The 21,587-nt window shown below is 51.5% G+C and overlaps 1 protein-coding gene across 5 annotated transcripts in view; it reads right to left on the reverse strand.

Annotated features, from left to right (window-relative positions):
• Abcc3 (ATP binding cassette subfamily C member 3) overlaps window positions 1-21,587 on the reverse strand; it is a 48,150-nt gene that overhangs the window by 12,216 nt on the left and 14,347 nt on the right. For 2 of the 5 annotated variants that reach the window (XM_055619819.1, XM_055619818.1), the window contains exons 2-25: window positions 19,654-19,830; window positions 19,187-19,312; window positions 18,934-19,071; window positions 18,155-18,280; window positions 17,865-17,926; window positions 17,080-17,211; window positions 15,770-15,958; window positions 12,805-12,982; window positions 12,542-12,703; window positions 11,735-11,827; window positions 9,843-10,046; window positions 9,582-9,728; window positions 9,157-9,244; window positions 8,839-8,905; window positions 8,487-8,613; window positions 8,221-8,397; window positions 5,823-5,990; window positions 5,356-5,533; window positions 4,304-4,415; window positions 3,997-4,144; window positions 3,703-3,910; window positions 3,209-3,519; window positions 1,843-2,042; window positions 1,616-1,742 (exon numbers count right to left, since the gene is read on the reverse strand). In XM_055619819.1, coding sequence (XP_055475794.1) covers window positions 1,616-1,742; window positions 1,843-2,042; window positions 3,209-3,519; window positions 3,703-3,910; window positions 3,997-4,144; window positions 4,304-4,415; window positions 5,356-5,533; window positions 5,823-5,990; window positions 8,221-8,397; window positions 8,487-8,613; window positions 8,839-8,905; window positions 9,157-9,244; window positions 9,582-9,728; window positions 9,843-10,046; window positions 11,735-11,827; window positions 12,542-12,703; window positions 12,805-12,982; window positions 15,770-15,958; window positions 17,080-17,211; window positions 17,865-17,926; window positions 18,155-18,280; window positions 18,934-19,071; window positions 19,187-19,312; window positions 19,654-19,830 — 3,645 coding nt within the window. The other 3 variants (XM_055619821.1, XM_055619822.1, XM_055619823.1) reach the window with 3 other exon arrangements.

A 21,587-nucleotide genomic window follows, 5' to 3' on the forward strand; every position in this document is an offset into this window, starting at 1 on the left:
GACTATGTTTTTAATCACCACTGTGCCTCAGGCTGTGACAATGCAGACTTTGTGAAGGACAGTCTCACTCCATGCTTCTCAAAGCTTAATATGTATTACACTTCTCAGAGCATCCTGTCAAAATGCAGTGGGTGAGTCAGTAGCTCCAACACTCTCCATTCCTAACATGCTCTCCCAGAATATGTCAGTGTGGCTAGTCCCAGAAGCCTTGACAGAAATGCAGAATCCACACTCGGGCTCAGAACTGAACCTTGTGAATGAGAATGAACATTTTAACAAGATCTCCAAATGAGTCACATGCACACTAAGGTTTGAGCAGACAGGCCTGTCGGCATCACTTTTTGTTTACCAATGCATTCAGATCTGAGCCACCTGAGGCCTCCACAATGTGATTTGCTTTAGAAAAATCCCATTTGTAGGTTGTATAACTCTTTCCACTCCCAGACTCCAGTCACCTGATCTCCTTACAGTCAGTCAGCCCTTATTCCTCCACATCCACGGGGCATTGGTTCTGAGAACCCGGAACATACCTATATCCCCAGATGTTCAAGCCTTTCCCATAAAATTGCTTACTATTCACATGAAACCCACTCACATCCTCCTGTATGCTGTGGATGGTCTCTTGCTTACTTAGGGTACCTGACTCAATGCCTACATGTCACATGTCACTTCAATTCCATGTGTTCAGAGACACCGTGAAGTCATCTTGCTGGGTTTTGTTTTTTGCTTTTTTACTTCCGTAGAAGCTTCTAGAATTTTTTCAGATTTGTTTTTTTTTTTTTTTTTTTTGGGGGGGGGGTTATTTTGTTTAGCTTTGAGAAAGGGTCTCACTATGTAGGCCAGCCTGGCACTGAATTCACAATCATCCTCCTGCCTCAGTTTCCTCCCAAGTGCTAGGAAGCCAGGCACACACCATCGCTCATAGCCCCTTTCAAGCGCTTTTCTATCTGCAGGTGGCCGAGTCTTCAGTGAAGAAGCCAAGGACACACAGAACTGGCTGTAGCTCTCCTGAAGGCATGCCCCGAATCACATAGTCTGGCCCTGTTTGTCCTGTGTTCAGACCTCAGTCAGGTTGACCTACATCTTCCCAGACATGGCAGTTCTGTTTGGACCATTCTGTTCTGTTTGGATCATTTCTCTAGCAGCTCAGGAGGATGAAGATTCCACCAACCTCTTGGCTCTTTTCTCCCTCCCTCCCTCCCTCCCTCCCTCCCTCCCTCCCTCCCTCCCTTCTTTCCTGGGTTTGAACCTAGGGCCTTGCACTTGCTAGGCAAGTGTTCTACCAATGAACTATGTCTCCATGTCTCTGTTTTGCACTTTCTTCTTCCTGCCTGGAAGACCTCCCCAGCCTGTGTCACAGTCCCTTGTTGGCAGTGTCTCCAGCTGAGAGAACCCAGCTGGGGCTGATCTGCTTGTGGAGCACAGGAGGTTACTCAGCAGATGCTTGTGAGCCCCCGGCGTCCTCTGTCCTCCATCCCCCCCACCCCCACCCTACCCCCTAACCCCACCTTACCCCCACCTCCCCACCCCCTCACCCCCACCTTACCCCCACACCCCACCCTACCTACCCCCACCCCCGTGGTGGCCCTGCCTGCAGTCCCAGACCCCACTTCACCTGTAGGGCATAGGACACAGAAAGTCCCACGAGGCCTGGATTCAAGCTGTTTTTCCCAATCACTGCAAACAGGGCAGCAAAGAGCACCACACAGTTCCCCACAAACTCCACGTGGATACCCAGCCACCTGGTAGGAACCAAAGAAGGAGGAAGTGAGCAAGAGCAGGGAGCCCACCCAGACCACAGAGAGCCTGTGGGCACCTGGAGAGGAAAGGGAGGTGCCTGACCGGTTGGAGGCGATGTAGGGGTAGCAGCTCTTCTGGTTGTTGTCCACCTTAGTATCACTGAGGACCTTGAAGTCCTGGATTCGGCCATAGGCCCGGATGACACTGGTGCCCGTCACCGTCTCCGAGAAGTGGGAGAAGATGGGTGAGCGGCTGATGGATTCCAGCCGCTTCAGCTGCCGTGATGTGGCCACATAGAAACGCTGATGAGGGGGGGAGAACTCCAGTCAGCCCTGCCTGTCCTCCAAACAAATTCCCCCTACTGGCCTTCCCCTCCCACAAGACCTTGATGTCTCTTCCTATGGTCCCTTGGAGAGCAGATTCTAGGCTAAGTTATATACTTGCACTCTGATCAGCTTTGCTCAGTCAGCCAGGCCACCTCTTCCATGAAGCTCTCCCTGATTCCCTATGCCCTCCTGTCTCATCATCTTTTGCAGACCATTGACACCATCTTGTTTAGCCTCCCAAAATTTCTTCTCCTGCTTAAAGACCCTAGATACGTGACTTTGCAAAAAAAATTTTTTTTTCGTGTCTCTTTTTATTTTTCCCTGAAAAACAAAACAACTACCTTCCTAGTTGTTTAAGGGTCAATCCCACAAAACTATGGTTCTGCCTTCGTTTTCCAGCCTGTATTCTGCAGGCCCCAGGATAGGAAGGCCTGCACAGGATGGGTATAGAAGAGGATCTTTCCCCAGAAGCTGCACTTCCAGCCCCTTCTGGGAACCGATGGCCTCCCTGAAGAGAAAGATCCCAGCCAGCACAAGCCCTTACAGTGAGCTGTTGCTCAACACTGAGCAACCCAGATGACACAGATATGTCTAAGAGTGCATACAAAGGACCGGGCCTCCCAAACTGTTTACAGTCATTCACTAAGTTAACCCCAGTCGGTGTAGAGCCTGAGGAGAAAGGTCACTCAGTAGACTGCATCTCACACAAGCTTGAAGACCTGAAGGGAGATTCCCCAGCACGCACATAAAAACCCAGGCATGGCAGTGCACACCTCTGACCCCAGCACTGGGGAGGACAGGGGCAAGCTCACTGGGCATCAGCCCAGCTGCAGCCAATGATCCAATGAGAGGAGGGCGACTGAGGAAGACACTTGACCTTGACCTCTGACCTCCATATATATACATACATACGCACACACAGACATGGCTGCCATTTTATGAACACACATCTCATCCTCACGTCATCTGTACGAAATAGATGCTAAGGGTCTATCTTACAGGTTAGATTAGTGAGTTTTAAGGAAGGGGTGCAATCGACTGCAGTCCCTGATCCGATCCAGGCACACCCTAGCCTACAGAGGTGCCTGGCCTCTCTCGAGCTCCACCCGCCCCATGAGCTTCGGCACCCTGCCTGTCCACACCTGTACAAAGCCGTAGAGAACAGCCAGCGGCAGGGCGACCACAATGAAGAGCGGCGTGGTGGCGATGATGACCACGAGGATGGAGATGGACGAGAAGAAGGAGTTGAACAGCATGAGGATGGTGGGGGCCAGAACCTCATCGATGACGTAGATGTCCTTAGAGAAACGGTTGAGGATGCGGCCCGACGGCGTGGTGTCGAAGAAGGACTGGGGCGAACGAATCTTGTTGTCCAGCAGAGCTGCGTGCAGCAGGCGGGCAGCCTGGATGGCGCCGACCACCATCGTGAAGGCTGACAGCATGACCAGGAGTCCTTAGGGGGAGGGGCAGAGGGTGAGTCTTCCTCAGGGGAGGAAGCCAGGAGAGAAGGGCGGGATGAGACATGGGATGGCCAGGTGGCGTTATGGAGGCTCTGAGACAGGGATACGGTTTTGTGGTTTGGGGAGAGGAGAGGAAAGGACGAGGGAACCCATTTTGGGCATCCCAATGTGTTCACCTTGCAGTAGCCCTAGGGCAGCATAGACGCCTAGCCTCGTGGAGGTGTTGTTCTGCTGGCCTTGTACCACCGCGTCATTGGTCCAGGCACTGAGCCACACACTGGCTCCAATTGAAGCCGCACTCTGGCCAGCGTACAGGAGGCAGATAGCTACGGTGGTACAGAGCCCCACAGACTTGGCATAATCCCAGAACACGCTCAGCTTCACCTGTAAAAAAGCAGCCACACCATCTCCATGAGCTCCGGGGGCGGGGACCTGATGAGCATCCGAAGCCCACGCAACGCCATACTCACATTGCCTGTCTCTGCCACCTCCTCTTTGATCAACGCACCGGTCTCCTTAGTCTTTGTCACCTGTGGCTCCTTCTCTGATAGACTCGTGTGTCTCTTGAGCACAGGCCGGTTCTGGCCCTCCCCTTCTGAAGACAAGGAGCTCATCTGTCTGTGGAGGCAACGGGTCAGCCCCAGGCAGGGGACCACTGACACCCTCCCCACAAGGATGTGTGAGTGCCTCAGACGGGCGTCCGCTTGCATTCTGCCTGCCAGGGATTGGCGACCCTGGGGTAGCCTTCCGGGGCCTTGAGAGCTCTTGGTAATTTACCTCATGAACTGCTTGCGGACCTCGTAGATGGCTGGCTCATTGTCCGTCAGGTCTGTGTGGGTGCTGAGTGTGTCTTCCACCAGGAGCACCTCCTCATCTACGATTTGCAAGGCTAGAAGCAGGGAAGGGAAGACACAGAGGCTGACTGCTCCTTCTGCGGCCTTCCAGTCCCTGTCCTCCACACCAGTGGGAGGTCTGGATGGACAAGCAGGGGTCGAGGAGAGGGTTTGAAGGAGAGCTGGAAGGAAATGGGTTTAGGCAACACCCACACACACCCGCACACATGTCTTCCCTTTGGAGGCTGTAGAGAAGGGGACTCAATAGGCTGAAGACTTGGGCTCTGAAGTCAGTCTGGTTGACCTTAAATCCTACTTCCTTGATGGCAGCAGGGCCTTAGGCACACATGGCTAATGGTAGTAATCATGGGTAGCTCACGGTACCACCAGGCACCAAGAGGCCTAAGGAAGGGATGTGTGTTCTGAATTTATCAAGGGGCATAGCACTCCGGGAAACGCTCATGCAGGCTGACTATATACAGGGCATCAGGCAGGGGAGCCCAACTGAAGGCCAGAGAGCTAACTTGGAGTGTCAAGGGAGGGAGCTCTGACTGGGCAGCAAAGTGGGGAGCCTTTTGTGAGCTCAGACATTGTCCCGGGCGTCACGATGAGAGAGGCTTTTTGTTCATCTGCTATCTGAAAGCCTCCCAAGTCAGAGTAATTATCAACAATTCTTATTGGTAACTAAATGATTTACCAACTTACTGGACAATTCAAGCGTGGAACAGTTTTACTATAGACTCTGGGTCTGAGCTCATGTGTCCTTTTAACAAAGGGGAACACAGACCCTGAGACCCGCTCTGCTGATGAGGCCTCCCCCAGTTAGCAGGGAGGAGGTAGGATCTGAGTGCATTACTGTTCACTTATCACACACACGACTCCGGTTTCCAGAGCTAGGTCCTGAGCACCATCCTAGGTCAGTCCAGAGACACTTGGAAACCCCAGAAGAGGTGGGTGCTGGGAGATGATACGTGTTGGGTATTAATTTTTGGCCACCTTCATGGTCCTCCTGGTCTTCATCCGGTGCATAGTTCCGGAGGAAGTTGGCAAATGAGCCATCATGCTTCAGGAGGGCCGAGTAGTGGCCTATCTCAGACACCTGTCCGTCAGCAAGCACAATGATGAAGTCCGTCTGGGGCAGGAAGCTGATGCCATGGGTGACCAGCACCCGGGTCTGTGGAGAAGGCAGGAGGCCCTGAGCTGCAGCACCCTTAGGCATAGCCCAAACAGAGCCTTGGGGGTAAACATGAGGAGTCATAGGCTGGGCATATCCTCGGCTTATCCCATGCCAGCCAGAGCTCGCTTGGCATCCTGGGATGTGTGTCCCTGTGAATTGGCCCTGACCATATCCTGCTTCCTAGTCTCGGAGTCTTACCCAACCCCCTCAGCCTCCCATCTGTTCTCTCCCAGGACCACATCTCACACATCTCCACATCTTTGCTCCCAGCTTCCTGTGACCTCACCTTGCCTGCCAGTACACCTTCTGGTCCAATCACTTGGTCGAAAATATGTTTAGCCACATGAGAGTCCACAGCTGACAGTGGGTCATCAAGCAAAAAAATGCTGGCATTACTATAAACGGCTCGGGCCAAACTCACTCGTTGCCGCTGGCCTCCAGATAGGTTGATGCCCTACAGGGAGGAGGAGAAGGTGGGTAAGGTGTGGTAGGAAATGGAAGGAGTTCAGAGACCCGTTGTCACTCAGCAAGGCAAAGCTCTGAATCTGTATTTCATAGGATCCTTGGCTATTTCCACAAATTTGGAGCCCACGCAAAGCTATAGTCCTCAGAAGAGGGTGTGTTGGCTCTTAGAATCCTCTGGGGGCAGATGAGCCTATTCAAGCACACTGTCTAGTTGGCTGCCCAGCCCAATGCCAGTGTTCAACTAGACGAAGGCAAAAACAACAGGTAGTACATCCATAGACTGGAATGTTATTTAGCTTTTGAAGAAAGGAAATACTGACACAGGCTACAACAGGGCTGAACTCTGAGGACATTATGCCAACTGAAATCAGCTGGACACAAAAAGGCCCGTATCGTGCGACTCCATTTACACTGGTGCCTAGGCTAGCCAGATTCTGAAAGACAAAGTGGTCAGTGTCAGAGGTTTGGGGGAGGGTGGGGGAGAAATCGAGAGCTGTTCAATAAGGACAGACAATAAGGTCTGAGTGACATTTGGAACGACCATGTTCTAACAAGTATTACATAACATTGAACATGTACATTATGTGACTGAACTGGGCGTGAAAAGATAGTGAAGGTTGTACATTTAATGTCAGGTGGCCTTTCTCACATTTTTTTTAAAATGAAATACTTTAGAAATAAAAACAAGGGATGGCAAGATAGCTCACCAGAGAAAGGTGCTTGCCACCAAGTCTGAGGATCTGAGTTTGAGTCCTGGTACCCAAAAGCAAAAGGAGAAAATGGCCTCCACACAGACCCTGTAGCACCTTATGTTCTCCCACGCACATCGCCCACAAATTCATGTAATAAAAAGCAAGCCCACACCTGGGGTGGTGGCACACACCTTCAATCCCAGCACTCAGGAGGCAGGAGCAGGCAAGTCTCCATGCGTTTGAGGCCAGCCTGGTCTACAAAGAGAGTTCCAGGATGGCCAGGGCTGTTACACAGAGAAACCCTATCTCAAAAACAAAAGCAAAAAAAACAAACAAACAACATCAAAAAAAAAAATCAAGCCCCCCAAAAGAAAAACAAAAATTATAAAGCAGGGCTCCATGCTTTATAATTTCAAGGTCCTAATCAAACCAAGTACACGCCTTTTATCCCAGCACTTGGGAGGCAGAGGCTTGCTCTCTGAAAGTTCAAGGCCAGCCTGGTCTACAGAGTGAGTTCCAAGACACTCAGGGCCATTCAAAGTGCGTCAGATGCCCATCTGTGACTACTGAGGCTAGGCTCACTCTCCAAGGGCCTCCTACCACTCTGGGTAAAACTGGAGTCTTCAAATGGCCTACATGGCTCTAAATGTCCTGGCTGTCTGATAACCTCCCTTTGCTTCCCTTTCTTCTCCTGACCCTTCAACCACGTTGGTCTCCTCCTTGGGCTAAGGCCAGTCACACATTTGCCTGATGCTTTGAACGCTCTGTTCTTTCGATGACTCCAGACTAGATATCTAGATAGCCAGGCCTCCATGGCCCTGTGCAGGACTGTTCCTTCTGTTCAGGTTTCTGTTTCTCAGTGAGAAACAGTTTCTCCCTACCAAAACAGCCTGGCACAGATTCTTATATTCCTGAGCTGTTTTATGTCCCTCCTTTAGAGTTATCTACATAATATATAATCTTATGTAGTGTATTATATACAATATATAAATGAATAAATAAAATATAAATATATAATTATTATATAGATATAGTATATCATATATTTTTATATAACAATATATAATATATATTGCTTATCTTGCTTATTGGTTTTCTTTCCTCTGCTATAATGTAAGTTATATAGAAACAGATTTTTATCCTGGTGCACTCACCACCATATAATATTCCCTGCCATATAGTAAATGCTTGAAAAAAAACCTGGTGGATGAATCAATCAATGATGAGCTTCTCTTTCTCAGTCATTAAGACTCAGCTCACAAGTGACACTTGTTTTTATACAGACCCTTTACTCCTGCCTCCTGCCCTTTTTCTGTCCTGCATAGACCTTTGCCATGACCTGAGGACATTCTGTAGTCCTTATCTGTTCACCGGTTGTCTACCCTGGAATAAAGATGTTTCCCCAGTGCCTGGCACAGATCTGGGCAGAATGATACATGAATACGTGAGTGAGTGAGAGAATCTGAGCTTGGGGTCTGGCTAGTAGCCTCATGAACCGGCCCCTCAGGGTTGAAAAGTTGACTCCACCTTCTCGCCAATCTCTGTCTGGTCCCCGCCAGGAAGCACGTCTAGGTCAGCTAGTAGGGCACACGTCTCCAGAGCCTGTTGGTAGCGCTTGGGGTTCATGGGTTGGCCAAACAGCACATTCTCCTGAAGTGTGCAGTTTTGGATCCACGCCTGCTGAGGCACATAGGCCACAGAGCCCTGGCCAATGGAGAAGGGAGAAGGTGCCTTAGGGGTTGCCCCAGGCTGGCCAGACTTCACGCCTTTCCAGGAGACCCTCCCCTTCTCACCTTCACAGACACCATGCCCTCCAGCTTCTCCATCTCTCCGAGCAAAGCAGACACCAGGGAGGACTTCCCACAGCCCACGGGCCCCACCACAGCCACCAGTGCCCCCTTTGGGATTTGAATGTTTAGTCTAGGAGCAAGGAGGGAGCGGGCGGTCAGCGGCAGGGCTTGGGTTTGATCCAAGCCTTCCATGTGCAGACCCAAGCCCTCCTCCCTCCCTGACACCACATTGGCTAAGCAAGTTCTCCTTGCAGTCCCTGTCAAAGACAGAAACCAGGAGAGAGGAGGCTACGCTTGGTCTGATCTCTGCCCGCTTCGGATAGCCGGCAAGTGAGTGACGGAAGATGATGGGTACCTGTGCAGGGTAGGTGGCAGGTCCTGGGCCCAGGTGAAGGTGCCATTGTTTATAGTGATAGCATAGCCTAGGAGGACCAAAGTGCATAGAGTCAGCAAGCCTAGGACATTGGAAGATGGAGGGGAGGCATGGGAGGAGGCTGGGCAAGAGACAGGATCCCTGGAGCAAGGGCAGAGGGAGGAGTATGAGCCCTGGGGGAGGGATAAAGGAGAGAAACTGATTAACAGTGGGACTGTAGAGTTCAGAGAAGAAGGCAGGTCACAGGAGGAACCTTAGAAAGCTTGGAGCAGGACTGCCCTGGAGTAAGGGCGTTGGGACCTGGGGAGATGGTCTTTCTTTCCACACACTGGGGGTCAAGTTCATCTTGGTTCAGGAAATCCTGGATCCGTTTCAGAGACACACTGGCCTGCAGGAGGGCGTGGGTTAATCTCACCAATGCTCTCTGGGTCCCCAACTTCTGGGGTTATGCAAGGTCTCCTGAGGACCTACTCACTAATGATGGGGCCCCCCTTGACCCAAATCTTGCATGGCTCCCACTGCCTGAAGAGAAGGTCCAGTTTGCTCTAAAAGGAGGCTGCGTCAGAAATTCAGACCGTATGACTCTAAACCACCCAACTTAACCTTCACAGCTTTTCCTGATGCCCTCTCCCCAACCGATTATCCATTAATCCTAAGTCAACTTTGCCTGACATATATGCTCACATATCCTAAGTCCAGCAGATCCCCTGCTTGCCCTGAGTTACCTGGGTCAGGCCACTGATTAACTGAGGCAGCATGTTGAGAGGGTTCTTTAAGATGTTGAACAAAGACACAGACACAAAGGCCTTCTCAGCATCCAACACGTTGTTCTCATCCACACACACGTACACTCCGAGGGTAACCAGGGTTACCTGGGTAGCAGCGGAATTAGGTGGTATGGTGGAGTCTGTTAAGACCCAGGGAGTCCCCAAGACCTGGGCTGGCCGACCAACTGCCAGGAACCCCACACCTGAGGGGAGCCTCACCAGGAAGGGGGTGCAGACCCAGATGAAGGTGGAGATAGCCTGCAGGTAGGCACCCTTGCGCAGCAGCTGAAGCTCGCCCTGCCTGATGCCTTCTACCTGCCCCAAGAAGCTGGGCTCCCAAGCGTACAGCTTCAGCACTTTGATGCCATTCAGGATCTCGCTCATCAGCTTGATGCGAGAGTCCTTGAACTTCATTTGCTGAACCTGTGTAGAAAGGAACGGTCACAGCCCTCTCCCCCCCCCCAGACCTCCTACCCCACTGGGCTCACACCTTCCAGACCATCTCATCCGCTAGAGCCATGGCATGTTGCTCAACACGCCTCCCCATCCCACCTCAAATGCCCAGAGGCCTGCCTGTCCCCACACAGCCTGTGTCCTCTGGCTCAGAAGGGCAGTCCCATCCTCAGTGTCGCCCGCCTTAGCAGGCAGCATTCTTTGCCTTCGCCTTTCATTCCAATCCCCACCTCCTCACACAGTGACCCCGGTCAGACCATGAGCCTCCCAGGGGGCAGGAACTGTTTTTCTGTTCTCGAAGATCCTAATCGATCCTGGCACAGCACAGTGATTCATTCACTCAGCTCTTGTTTGCCGAGTGCCCGGGTGCCAAGCCATGTGCCAGATGAAGGATATCAAGGTGAGCTGTTCAGGTGAGACCCTGGTCATCATAAAGCTGACAGTCTCACGGCAGAGGCAGACAAGAAGGATGCCATGTTGGGCATGGTGGTGGGGTTCTTTAATCCCAGAACTCGGGAGGTAGAGGCAGGTGGATCTCTGTAAGCTCAAGGTCAGCCTGGCCTATAGAGTGAACGCCAGGACCCTATCTCAAATCAATCAGAGATGACAGATGCTAAATTATAAGCCATTGTGTGTGTTCTAAAGAGAAAGAATAAACTGCAGTAAGGGGATAAACTGTCAGGGTAGGGGAACTACACTGGGATAATTAAGGTGGCTCTCTGAAGGAAGTGATGTGTATGCTGAGAGGTAAAGAAACAGAAGGTGTTAAAGAGGCAAGGAGAGTAAGGAAGACAGAATAGTACATGCAGTGTCCCAGAGGTGCGTAGAGTTTGGCAAAGCCAACACATCTGGAATGTGGTCATTCCACAGGGAATAACAATAGAGACACAAAAGGTTCAAGGGCGCCTGGAGGGTGGTTGTGGTGGTTTGAATGAGAATGGTTCCCATAGACTCATATATTTGAAAGCTTAGTCACCAGGGAGTGGCTCTATTTGAAAGGATTAGAAGGATTAGGAGGTGTGGCCTTGTGAAAGGAAGTATGCCACTTGGAGTGGGCTTTGAGGTCTCTCTCTCTCTCTCTCTCTCTCTCTCTCTCTCCTCTCCCTTTGGATGAGGATGTAACTCTCAGCTACCTTTCCATCACCATGCCTGCCATGTCTGCTGCCTGCTTCCTACCATGGTGATAATGGACTAAACCTCTGAAACTGTTAGCAAGCCTCCAATTAAATGCTTTATTTTATAAGAGCTGCCTTGGTCATAGTGTCTCTTTACAACAATAGAAGTATGACTAAGACAACGGTCTCAGCTCGTCATTTATCCTATGTGTACAGGGAGCTGCTGAAGACTTCAGTAATCATTTGCAGATGGATAATTCACTATTATCAACACTCATCACCATAAAGTGGGTACACATTTGAGTCCCTGCTCTACCCACCTCTGGACTGCCACAATTACTCTGGGCCTTGGTCTCTCTGCTGTAAAATAGGACAGTCACTACAGTGATGGGGACTGAGGTGAGGTTTGAACAATGGACTATGGCTGTTCACATCCAGTACAGAGAATGGAGAATCCCTGAGAGTAGGAGGTGAACACTGACTCCCAATGCTACCCCCCAGCTGGTGTTACCAGCTAAAGCAGGGATCTTTAGCATCACCCACCTGGTAGGTCCGCATCTTCATGGACACAGCTCCGTTGAGTGGTATTAGCAAGATTATGACTGCCACTCCAGCCAGGGCTGATGGTCCCAGGATCTGAAGAGGTACAGACAAATGGACGGCCAGGTAAGACCCTTATAGATAACTTAAGGTAAGAACTTAGAGATAACCAAGGTCTTCAGACAGAGCTCAGTAGAGACTGGCTGACTTGAAATATGGCAGGCAGGAGGCAAAAGACACCAGTCAGGCAAGGACACAGAAAGATACAACCATGTCAACAGAAGCAGCTAGCTATCAGATGATGACCAGAGATGGCCAGTGACACATGGAGAGAGGGATGTCCAAATTAGTCATGCTGGAACAGGTCGGGGGTTCTATAACTTAGATGGTTTGAAGCCTGCTTGGGCTACTCAGTGATTTCAAGATCACTCTAAGCAACTTAACAAGACCCCATCTTGAAATAAAAATTCAAATGGCACAGGGGTCAGTGGCAGAGTGGGTTCAATCCCAGTACTACAAAAAAGTTGAAAAAGTAGGAAAAGAGAAGGCATGGTGGAGAAGATGGTGGTGAAGGAGGAGGAAAGATAATACAAACAGACCAGGAATGATAGCTATATCCACACCCACCCCGCCTTCGAGAACCTCCTGACCCTGGCTTTTGGGGAATAAATTGCAGCCTAGGGTAGGAAGATTGAGTGCTAGGTTTCCCCAGTACTTAGGGGAAATGTTTTATGGGCATTACACAGTTCATTTATCAGCAGAGATAGCTGTAGTCAAAGGAAGGGACAGAGGTCAAAGTTCAGGAGTTACCTGCCAGAGGAAGTATATTGCCAGGATGACTTGCAAGGGTACAGACCACAGCAGGTTGATGAAAGGGGACACATCCATGAAACGCTGGGCATCCACTGACATGAGGTTGACCATTTCTCCCACGGTGGACTTACGTTTGGCTGAGTTGGTGATGACCAGAGCCTGCGAATGAACAGTGTGGGGGTGGACCAGGCCCATGAGCTTCTCCCAACCAGACCAGAATAACTGACCTCTCCCAGTGCGTGTCCCACTCTCTGGCTAACCTTCCTGTAGATGACGCCTATGATGGCAGTCCGTACCCTCAAGGCCATCACAAAGATGCAGTGGAAATACTGGTGTAGGATCAATATCTGCATCATGGAGCTCATGAACATCAGCCCGGCCAGCAGGAAGCCCCACCAGGTTGGGGCCTTGGGGTCAGAAATAAACCTGATGAGTATGCTGCCAAGAGAAGACCAGGTATGAGGCTGGCAGGCTCTTCACAGCCTGTCTCCCAAGCAGCAGCTCATATCGCCAGCCTTGCTTTGCTTGTCCTCGCCACCCAGTATGGCACGGCAGGCACAAGAGGCATGTTTCCACTGGCTAGATCTTCTTACCATTCTCCTGGGCCGCTGGGGGTTCTAGAACCCACCGCAGGGCCACGTGGACTTTCACTCCACAAATCCTCTCCGCACTTGGTCCCCAGTGCCATCTGCTTGCCATCTGTTTGCTGGGACTCTTGTCCACCTCTCCTGTGGCTCTCTTTACCTTTCTTCTCTTACCTCCCAGCCTTGTCCCCACTCCTTGCCACTCTCAGCAGCTCCCTGTCTTCCCACTTAATTGGCCATTGAGAATTCCCTGATGCCCCAAAGCTTCCAAGCTTCCCCAAGCTCATCCTTTGCTCCTGTCTTGGAAGAGGAGTTGTTCTTCCGGCTCTCCAAACCCTATCTTGTCTTCCTGTTGGGGAAGATCCAACAGGAAGATTGGATCCCATTGTTGCATGATATTCAATACTGTCTCCTCTTCTGGCAGCTCTGTTCCTTCACTTACCCACACGAGCAAGACTCATCACGTCAGAGAACAAACCTCCTCTTGACCTCCTGGAGCTTTCTAGCCACCAGCAGAGTCAAGCCTGCCATTCCCCTGGGGGCTGAACTGTGTCTTGACCCTGTGGTATCTATGAATGTGCCTTCACATAGGCGCAGAATCTTTGTAGCTTATAATCAGGACGAGGCCTTGCTGGCGTGATTGTTTATCAGAAGAGTGGAAGATTTGCACAAGTACACACACAGGGGTAGGGGGAGGTGTGTGATGGGGGCAGAGATCTGAGTGATAAAATTTCATGTCAGGGAACACCAGGGATTGCTGACAACCACCAAAGCTGCAGGACAGGACCAGGAGAGATGCTCACTCAGGGTCTTTGACGGAAACCAGTCTGAGTCAGAGCGTGGAGACATGTGTCTGAGTCCCAGCACTCCAAAGACTGAAGCAAGAGGATTGTCAATCAAGGCTAGTCTGCGACCCCTAGCAAGATTCAATCTCAAGAAAACAAAAGAGCGGATCTGGGTGCAGCACTGCATGGTTTTAATCCCGGCACACAGGAGGCAGAGGGGGAAAGCTCTTGTGGGTTTGAGGCCGGCCAGCCTGGTCTGATGGAGAGAGTTCCAGACCAGGCTGTGCTATATCGTGAGATCATGTCAAAATAAAACAAAACCAAACCAACCAAACAAACAAAACCCCACCACCAATCCTGTCAACACATCTTGATTTTGAACAGTGGGGCAGAAGGGGAAGGAATACTTTCTATTGTTTCAAGTTGCCCACATAATGACAACTTGTCAGAATATCACCGTAAACTGTACAGGTGTCTTTGCAGCACACTTTGAGACTTTGATTTCATGGCAGATGCTCTCAGATGCTCTGGAGTCTTCCCCCTCTGCCCCAGGTCCCAGTCTTTTCAAAGCTGCTAACCGACTTCATGCTGCCTTCCCAGGGAGGAGTTGGCTGGTTCATTGTGTGTACTGGAAGCCTTTCTTGCCCCCAGAAGCACTCTCTTGTGCTCATCTTGTGTGTCCTCCCCTTGTTTGTCACCTTGTCTGTCAGGACTGCTGAGGATCTGCTGAGGACTCCTCCCTCTCACAGACTGTCTAGGTGAGCTAAGTCCCAGACATGGAACCCTGGACTTCTACTAAAGGCATTTCTTCTTAGAGGGACCACCTAGCCAGGACCTAGCCCTATGCTAAGCCTCTTTCTCACTGTGAACTCATCAATTAGGGAAAGGTCCATGGTCCCTCAATGGCACAGGCCACTTGATAGCATAGTTCCTGAATCCTCCCCTGCCTCCCGGCTTCTGCTGCCCTCTGACCCGCTTGGCCTACCTACATCTTGGCACCTTGCCCTCCTCCTCCCACACTGGGACAGCACCAGCCTTCTGAAACTTAAACAAGATGCCCCTCCCTGGCTTTCTCTCGCTCCATCCCAACCCCACCCTTGGGTAGCTTTCTCCAGCTGTCCTAAGCTGCAACTCCCGAGTCATGCTGCCTCAGCCCTTTGTGACGCAACTGGTGGCACCTCCCCTCCTCCTTCATTTACTTATTTCTTCAAAGATAACCTCTTGATCTGGCACACTGTTCTCTGACTGAGCAGGCTGACTTCCTGGCCTCCCCAGGCACTCCCCAGTATTCTTCCTGAATTTCCTCTGGCTTCTCCCATGAGACCTTAGGACTCTCATTTATCTGCAAACCTGGTGGAGGTTGCTAGTGGTGCTCCATGGATGTTTGTTGAGTTGATGCATGTGAACAAAGTGGAAAAACAATTCAGGGCGCAGCTCCACATCTCACCCTGTCACATGAGCACTCTCTCTAGTCCAAACCTCTCCCATGACAGATGGCAGAGGCTGTCGGAAGCGGGAAGAGCTCCATAGTTGGACTTCTGAACCCTGGACTAACATCTGCCTTGTTTTACCAGCTGTGTGCTTCACCTGAGCATTTGCCTTCACATTTGTCAAAAAAAGGAGATAAGGGTACCAGAGGACTCCTGAACAAGGATAAAGGGAGGTGCTTCTCCTGACAAGCAAATGGTATCTGCAGATATATGGGGAATGGGACTGGGAAAGAGAGTTGCAAAGGCAATGCTGGCTGGCCAAGGGTCACCCACAAAGCAGAGAAAGCCTCTTCGGTTCCCGGTGTGGGGCAGCTAGCCATCCCTCCTCCCATGAGAGGGCTGCAGCAAGAGGAAATGTGGTGGCACCTGAGCAGTTGCGGGTTGATGAAGGAAAGCAGGTCTGGGATCAGCTTGAAGCAGGCACCCATGAGCAAGCTGGAGGTGAAGGTTCTCACCAACGCCCACAGAAAGGAGAGCTTCTTGGACTTGGGCTGGGCCCTCAGTAGGACATCATCTTCACTTGGGACCTTTTGTTCATCTGTTGCAGCCTGGGGCCTATTTGGGGAATAAAAAGTGGGTGAGAATGTGTTGTTGGTTCCAGGAGACTAAGGGCCAGTCTAGGCTAGACAGGTAAGAGAAGGAGGAGGAGGCGGCAGTGATAACAGCTGAACTGGAAGGCGGATAAACAATATCATTCCCCCAGATGACTGCCTCCAGGAGCCAGGGGTTGCTTGCTGAAGTGAGCTTTGTGGATATAGTTCTGGGTTGTCTGTGGTCTCTTCCTGCCTCCCAGAGCTGGCTTCAGTAAAGACATTGAGACTGAAGAGATCAGGGAAGGTAGGGTAGAAGGCTTAGTCTTTGAAAAGCTGAACAGGGAGGGGATAGAGGCGGTATCCGGGAACAGTGAAGGGGTACAGCTGGGCCTCTCCAAGAGCCCCAAGGCAGGGAAGCTACCATGCTGCTGGCCAAGCCCTGTTTTTGTTCCACTAACACCTAATATGCCAGTGGCTCTGGGATGACCAAGGTCTGACTTCTAAAGCCTGGGATGTGTGCAAGAGGGAAAAGGGCTTGGCTGTGGGTGGTGGATGAGAGGCTGCCAGCTCCAAGGCCCTAAGCCTCCGGCTCTCTCATTCTCTCTCATTCAAGCCTGCCTCCAGACAAGAGAGGCAGGATTGAGAGGGCTGGCCCTACCCTCCCTAGGAAAACCCCTGAAATTTCCAATTCAAATAAGACACAGTAGAGCAAAGATCTGATTAGGGCCCCTGGGCCAGCCGGGTGTGGATGATGGCTCTGTCAACATCAGCGGGGAGACCCTGGCTGTGTCATTAAACCTCTAAGCTTCAGTGCCCCTCTCTGAGTCAAAGGAACAATAAAGTGAATACTCTTGGGCCGCTGAGAAAGGGAATGAGGTACTTTACATGCTCAGGGCTGTGCCTGGCACACACCGAGTGTCGGCATCGGCTTGTCAGCATCGGCTTGTCCTCAGTGAACCACGGAGGACAGGTCCCACCCAGGCCTCACTCCCACCTGCATCATGGAGACTTCCGGATGCTTGCTGATCTTCCCACTCTTGCCTACACGATCTTCCCAGGTCTTTGAGCAACTGGGAAGTGTGGAGAGTCAGGGTATTGAGAAGTGAGGCTAGGGCCCTGAGAGCCCAGGGAGGTCTCACTCACCCTGACGCCTGGTTCTTCTGCTTCTGCCATGCTTCCAGCAGCCGTTGTACTACCTTGTGAGAGCAGTCCTCCTCCGACAGAGACCAGAGGTCGCGCTCCTCCAGGGGACGTCGGTAGCCGAGGATGGCTAGCCTGGAGGAGGGAGGAGGAATCCCCCACACATGGTCAGAAGCCTAGAGAGGTAGCTCTAGGGCCTCGGGTCGGGGGAGATCCCCCCCCTTGGCTGCAGCATCCAAAGTCATTCTCACGATGAGCAGGTTCTCTCTCTTAACTTGCACCTCTCTCAGCCTCTTTCCTGTGTGTCCCCAGATGCTCTACCTGTCTAAGGGCTTTGGCGATGAAATCCACACCGACTGGGCCTGAGTGTGGACAAGGCAGGAGGGATTCAGGCCAGCCTCAGGTGCAGGTAGTTAATGAGTTGTCACCCAGGTCACAGACACAATTATCCTGCTCAAGATACTCTGAAGGGGGCAGGCAAGGAGACTGACAAGCTGGAAGCTTACGGAAGAGGTTGGAGCTAATTATGGTCTCCTTTCAGCCCTCCGCTCCTGTCCCTGTGGCCTTGCCAGATGCAGGGATAGCCTATAGCCTGGAACTTAGACTGGGCCAGGCTCAGCCTCTGCCTTCAACCCTCAGCCCAAACAGCCACCTTTTCCCACACTCGCCTGCCCACCCAGTCATTGGGGGTGGCAGTGTGGGGGTGAGGTAGGTCAGGTCCATTTCTGGGGTTCCTGAACTTCCTTTTCCCCCTCCTCAGGTCTAAGCTAGAACAAGAGCCAACTTACTTTGTGAACCACCAGAAAGATAGGCGGGAGAAGAAGCCAGCACTGGACTCTGGGCAAGGATTCTAGAAGGAGAGAGAAGGGAACAAGGGGATCAGAAGTGTCCTCTAGCATCTCAGCACCTAGGAGAGGCAGGAAAGCCATCATTCCTTCATTCTCTCAGCCTGTTCACCAGCTGTGGAGGTGATTCCCACCCCCCTGCTTGAGTGAGATTGGAGAGACACACTGTTGGTATCATTTGGGCTGAGGTACAAACTGTGAAGCCCCTGCATACCCTCCCAAGGCAAACTCACAGGGTCCACATCCACTGGGGAGAACAAAGGTGGTTTCTCCTTGAAGCAGGACAGGACGAGGGCGCTGAGCAGCAGGGCAAAGTAGATGTAGAAAGTGGTGAAGCGGAAGGGATCGGAGATCTTACCCTGGCGGAGAGTGGACAGGGACCTCAGAGGCTTTTGGGAGGGCTGGCCTGCAGCCCGGCACCCTGGGGCGTCAGGCTCATTTGGAGCACCCAGAGGATGCTGAGTGGGGGAGGTATGGGAAAAAGCACGTGGTGTTGGGGGGCAGGGACATGGTGAGGACTCGCCTTGAGCCAGTCATTGTGCTGGACCCCAAAACCCAACAGCTGCCTCCTTCCTTGCCTAGGTCCTCCCAAGAGAGGGAGATGGGGGCCACCTGGCTGTCTGTGCTCGGCCCTACCCACCATCAGAGAGGGAGGCCAGACTGAAGCAGGTGGGAAGAAACAGAACACACGATGGGGCGGGGGGGTCTTCATGCATGCCTGCACGTGTGTTTGCGACAGACACTGAACCCGGGGATGCCAGTTACAGAACTGTCTTCCCCTCCCCCCACACACCAGCACACCCAGGAGCATCTAACCACTGTGGGGTCTTTGAGCTATTTCCTTGCATTGCTCAGATCTCCCACTTCCTGCCACCGTGACAAGAGATGTAGCAGGGGGAGGGGCAGCACGACAGGTGCCGCACAGAGGAAATCCTGGGATTGGGGAGAAGCCTAGAATCCTCAGTAACCTTGAGCCTTGAAGCCATGCCCCTGAACGGGGCTGACCCCTTACCTCTGCCACGGCGGAGAGGATCTTGGAGCGGAAGGGTATGATGGCGCAGATGACGCACAGGAGCCAGAAGATGATGAGCACCCCTGAAGACTGCACCCCCCGGAGCCGCTCATACTGAATCAGCAGTGTGGCAAGCAGCTATGCGGGAAGGACACGGAAGGCATGTCCTATCTCTTCCTCCAAGCCCACTGTCTTAGCATACTCCGCAGCCCGCTAGCGACCTTCCACACGGTCTCCTGGGCCCCACACTAACCATGGTGATCCCCACCACCAACGGTGTGATAAAGAAGACAGGTGCAGGGGACGAGCCGTGGATCAGGCCATGGAAGGAGTAGAAGAGGTCCACCCATGAGATACACCACAGCAGAACACCTAGGGCCTGCGGACAGTACACAGGTTGGAGTCTCCATTCCTAATGGCAGCTCTAGTCCCTGCTGGGGAGAGGACCCTGATTACGCAGCCATCATAAGCTACCAGACCTGCCTGGGCCCGCTCAGAAGCTTCCAGGGTAATGGGATGTTCTGTCGTTGAGCTTTCTACAACTTTGAAAACAGGGAAGGGCTGCAGACCCGTCAGTGGACTTCTGTGGCCCGGGACTGTGGGGCAGGGGAAGGCTAGGAACTCTGGGTTAGCTGCCAGTATGGGACAAGGAGTTCATTCGAAGCAGAATCCTTTAGGTCCCCCACCCACCCACCCAGTGGACAACACTGGGTCCCTGACCGTCTTGAGCCTGGACAATCGGGAGAGGACGATGTAGCCGAGCTTATGGTGCCGTAGATAGAACAGGTAACAGGGCAAAGCGGCCCACAGGTAGATGCAGGGGATCCAGGCCAGCAAGGAGTTCTGGAAACAGGGTGTGAGGTCTGGTGTATTGGTATATACAGACAGGTTGGAGTCCTGGGGACAGAAACAGAACAATTTGGCGTTGTGGCGACCTTCGGCAGACACAGTTGTCCCGAAGGGAGGTGGCTGGATTAGGCAGCTACCAGCACGGGATAGAGGAAAGGTGAGGGCAAGGGACTGAGCACTCGTTTGGATAGGTGAGCAGGGATGGTCCGGCCTGACCTCCTAGGGAGCCTGAGGCTGCCTCACTACCTCATAATCGTCCTATCTGAGGGATAATTTAAGTGCAGTATAAACTGCACCCATTTAAAGTGTACAATTCAGTGAGTTTGACAGTTGCATAACCCAGCAGAAACCATTGCCACAATAAAGGCATTGTATTTCTGTAATTCTACAAGGTCACCTATGACTCTTTGCATTCCACCCCTACCAGGCTAATGCTTCCAAAGGAAAGCAGAAGAAAACTTTCTGTCCAGGCCTCTCCTAAGCAAGGAGAGAGATTCAGGTGTCTTTAAGGTAGGATGGCTGTAATAGGTGGATGGCTTTATTGTGTAAGCATAGGGACCTGAGTTTGGATTCCAGGAGTGTGTGTGTGTGTGTGTGTGTGTGTGTGTGTGTGTGTGTGTGTTTCTTTCTCTTTTTAAACCAACCCATCATGGTGGTCCACACTTGTGACCCCAGAGCTGGGGTGGCAGTGGTGGCAGAGCGGGGGCAGGGGGTGAGGAGGGGAGACAGATGGATTCCTAAAGCTCATTGGCCAGTCAATCTAGTGGAATTAATGATGCTCAGGTTCCCCGAGAGACTCTGTTTCAAAACCAAACAATAAAGGTGGAGGACCAGGAAGATGACTCAGCAATAACACTAGCCAACAACTGAGATGTACAAACTGGGTTCTAGCCCCAGATCTACACCGGAAGGAGAGGCCCAACCTCCTGCAAGTTGCCCTCTGACCTTCACATATGCACTGTGACACTTGCACACACACACCCCTTAAAATAAAATAAAAAGGATAAATGTAATAAAAAATAAACTATATGGAGATAACAATGAATCCTGAATCTCTGGATGAGTGTATGAACACACATACTAACATTCTCTGCCCCTTACCTTACTGACTGATGTGAGATTCACAGGAGCAAAGGGATGAGCAGAGCCTGGCCCAGAAATTCTTTGTTTTAGGTACCACAGGTGACTCAGGCTGCTCTGAACCCCTCTGGTCACCCTCTTTCTACAGCTCTTCCTTGGACTGTATCTATACCTCCATATTCCTTGGAACAAGATGAGGTAATAAATTCATTCACAAATGCTTTGCGTTCAGATGGTTTCCTCCAAGGTCGCTAATGTACTCATCTTTCCCCCTTCTCGCAAAGTATTAGATGTTCTTTACAAAAAGCTCCCCAAATACAAACAAATAACGAGAGAACCGCCTACCATCCCATCCACCTAGAGATGACTGCTGCCTGAGGAAATGCCGCCTACCTTCTAAGCATCATTTCATTTCTATGCGACTTAAGCATGCACATAAACCTGCTTTTCTTGTAGCAGATTTGTTTTCTGTTACTGGAATTGGAAGTTTCTCTCAAACGTGTGTGATTCTGGAAGCTTGGCTGCTTCAGTACTTTCAAATGAGATAAGAAAGCTTGAAGGGATGCCCTGTGGATTTGGGGTGGAGTTTCATGGGCCTGGGGAAGCTCGGTGCTTTTTGTTTTTCTCTTTTAAACCAGGTATGGTAGCCTGCACTTATGATGCCAGGGCCGGGAGGTGAGCTTCAGGCCACTAAGAGATCCTATCCCAAAAGAGGTGGATTCTAT

The sequence above is a fragment of the Psammomys obesus genome, unplaced genomic scaffold, assembly GCF_907164565.1.
Source record: "Psammomys obesus unplaced genomic scaffold, mPsaObe1.curated_primary_1811, whole genome shotgun sequence".
NCBI classification, from domain to species: Eukaryota; Metazoa; Chordata; class Mammalia; order Rodentia; family Muridae; genus Psammomys; species Psammomys obesus.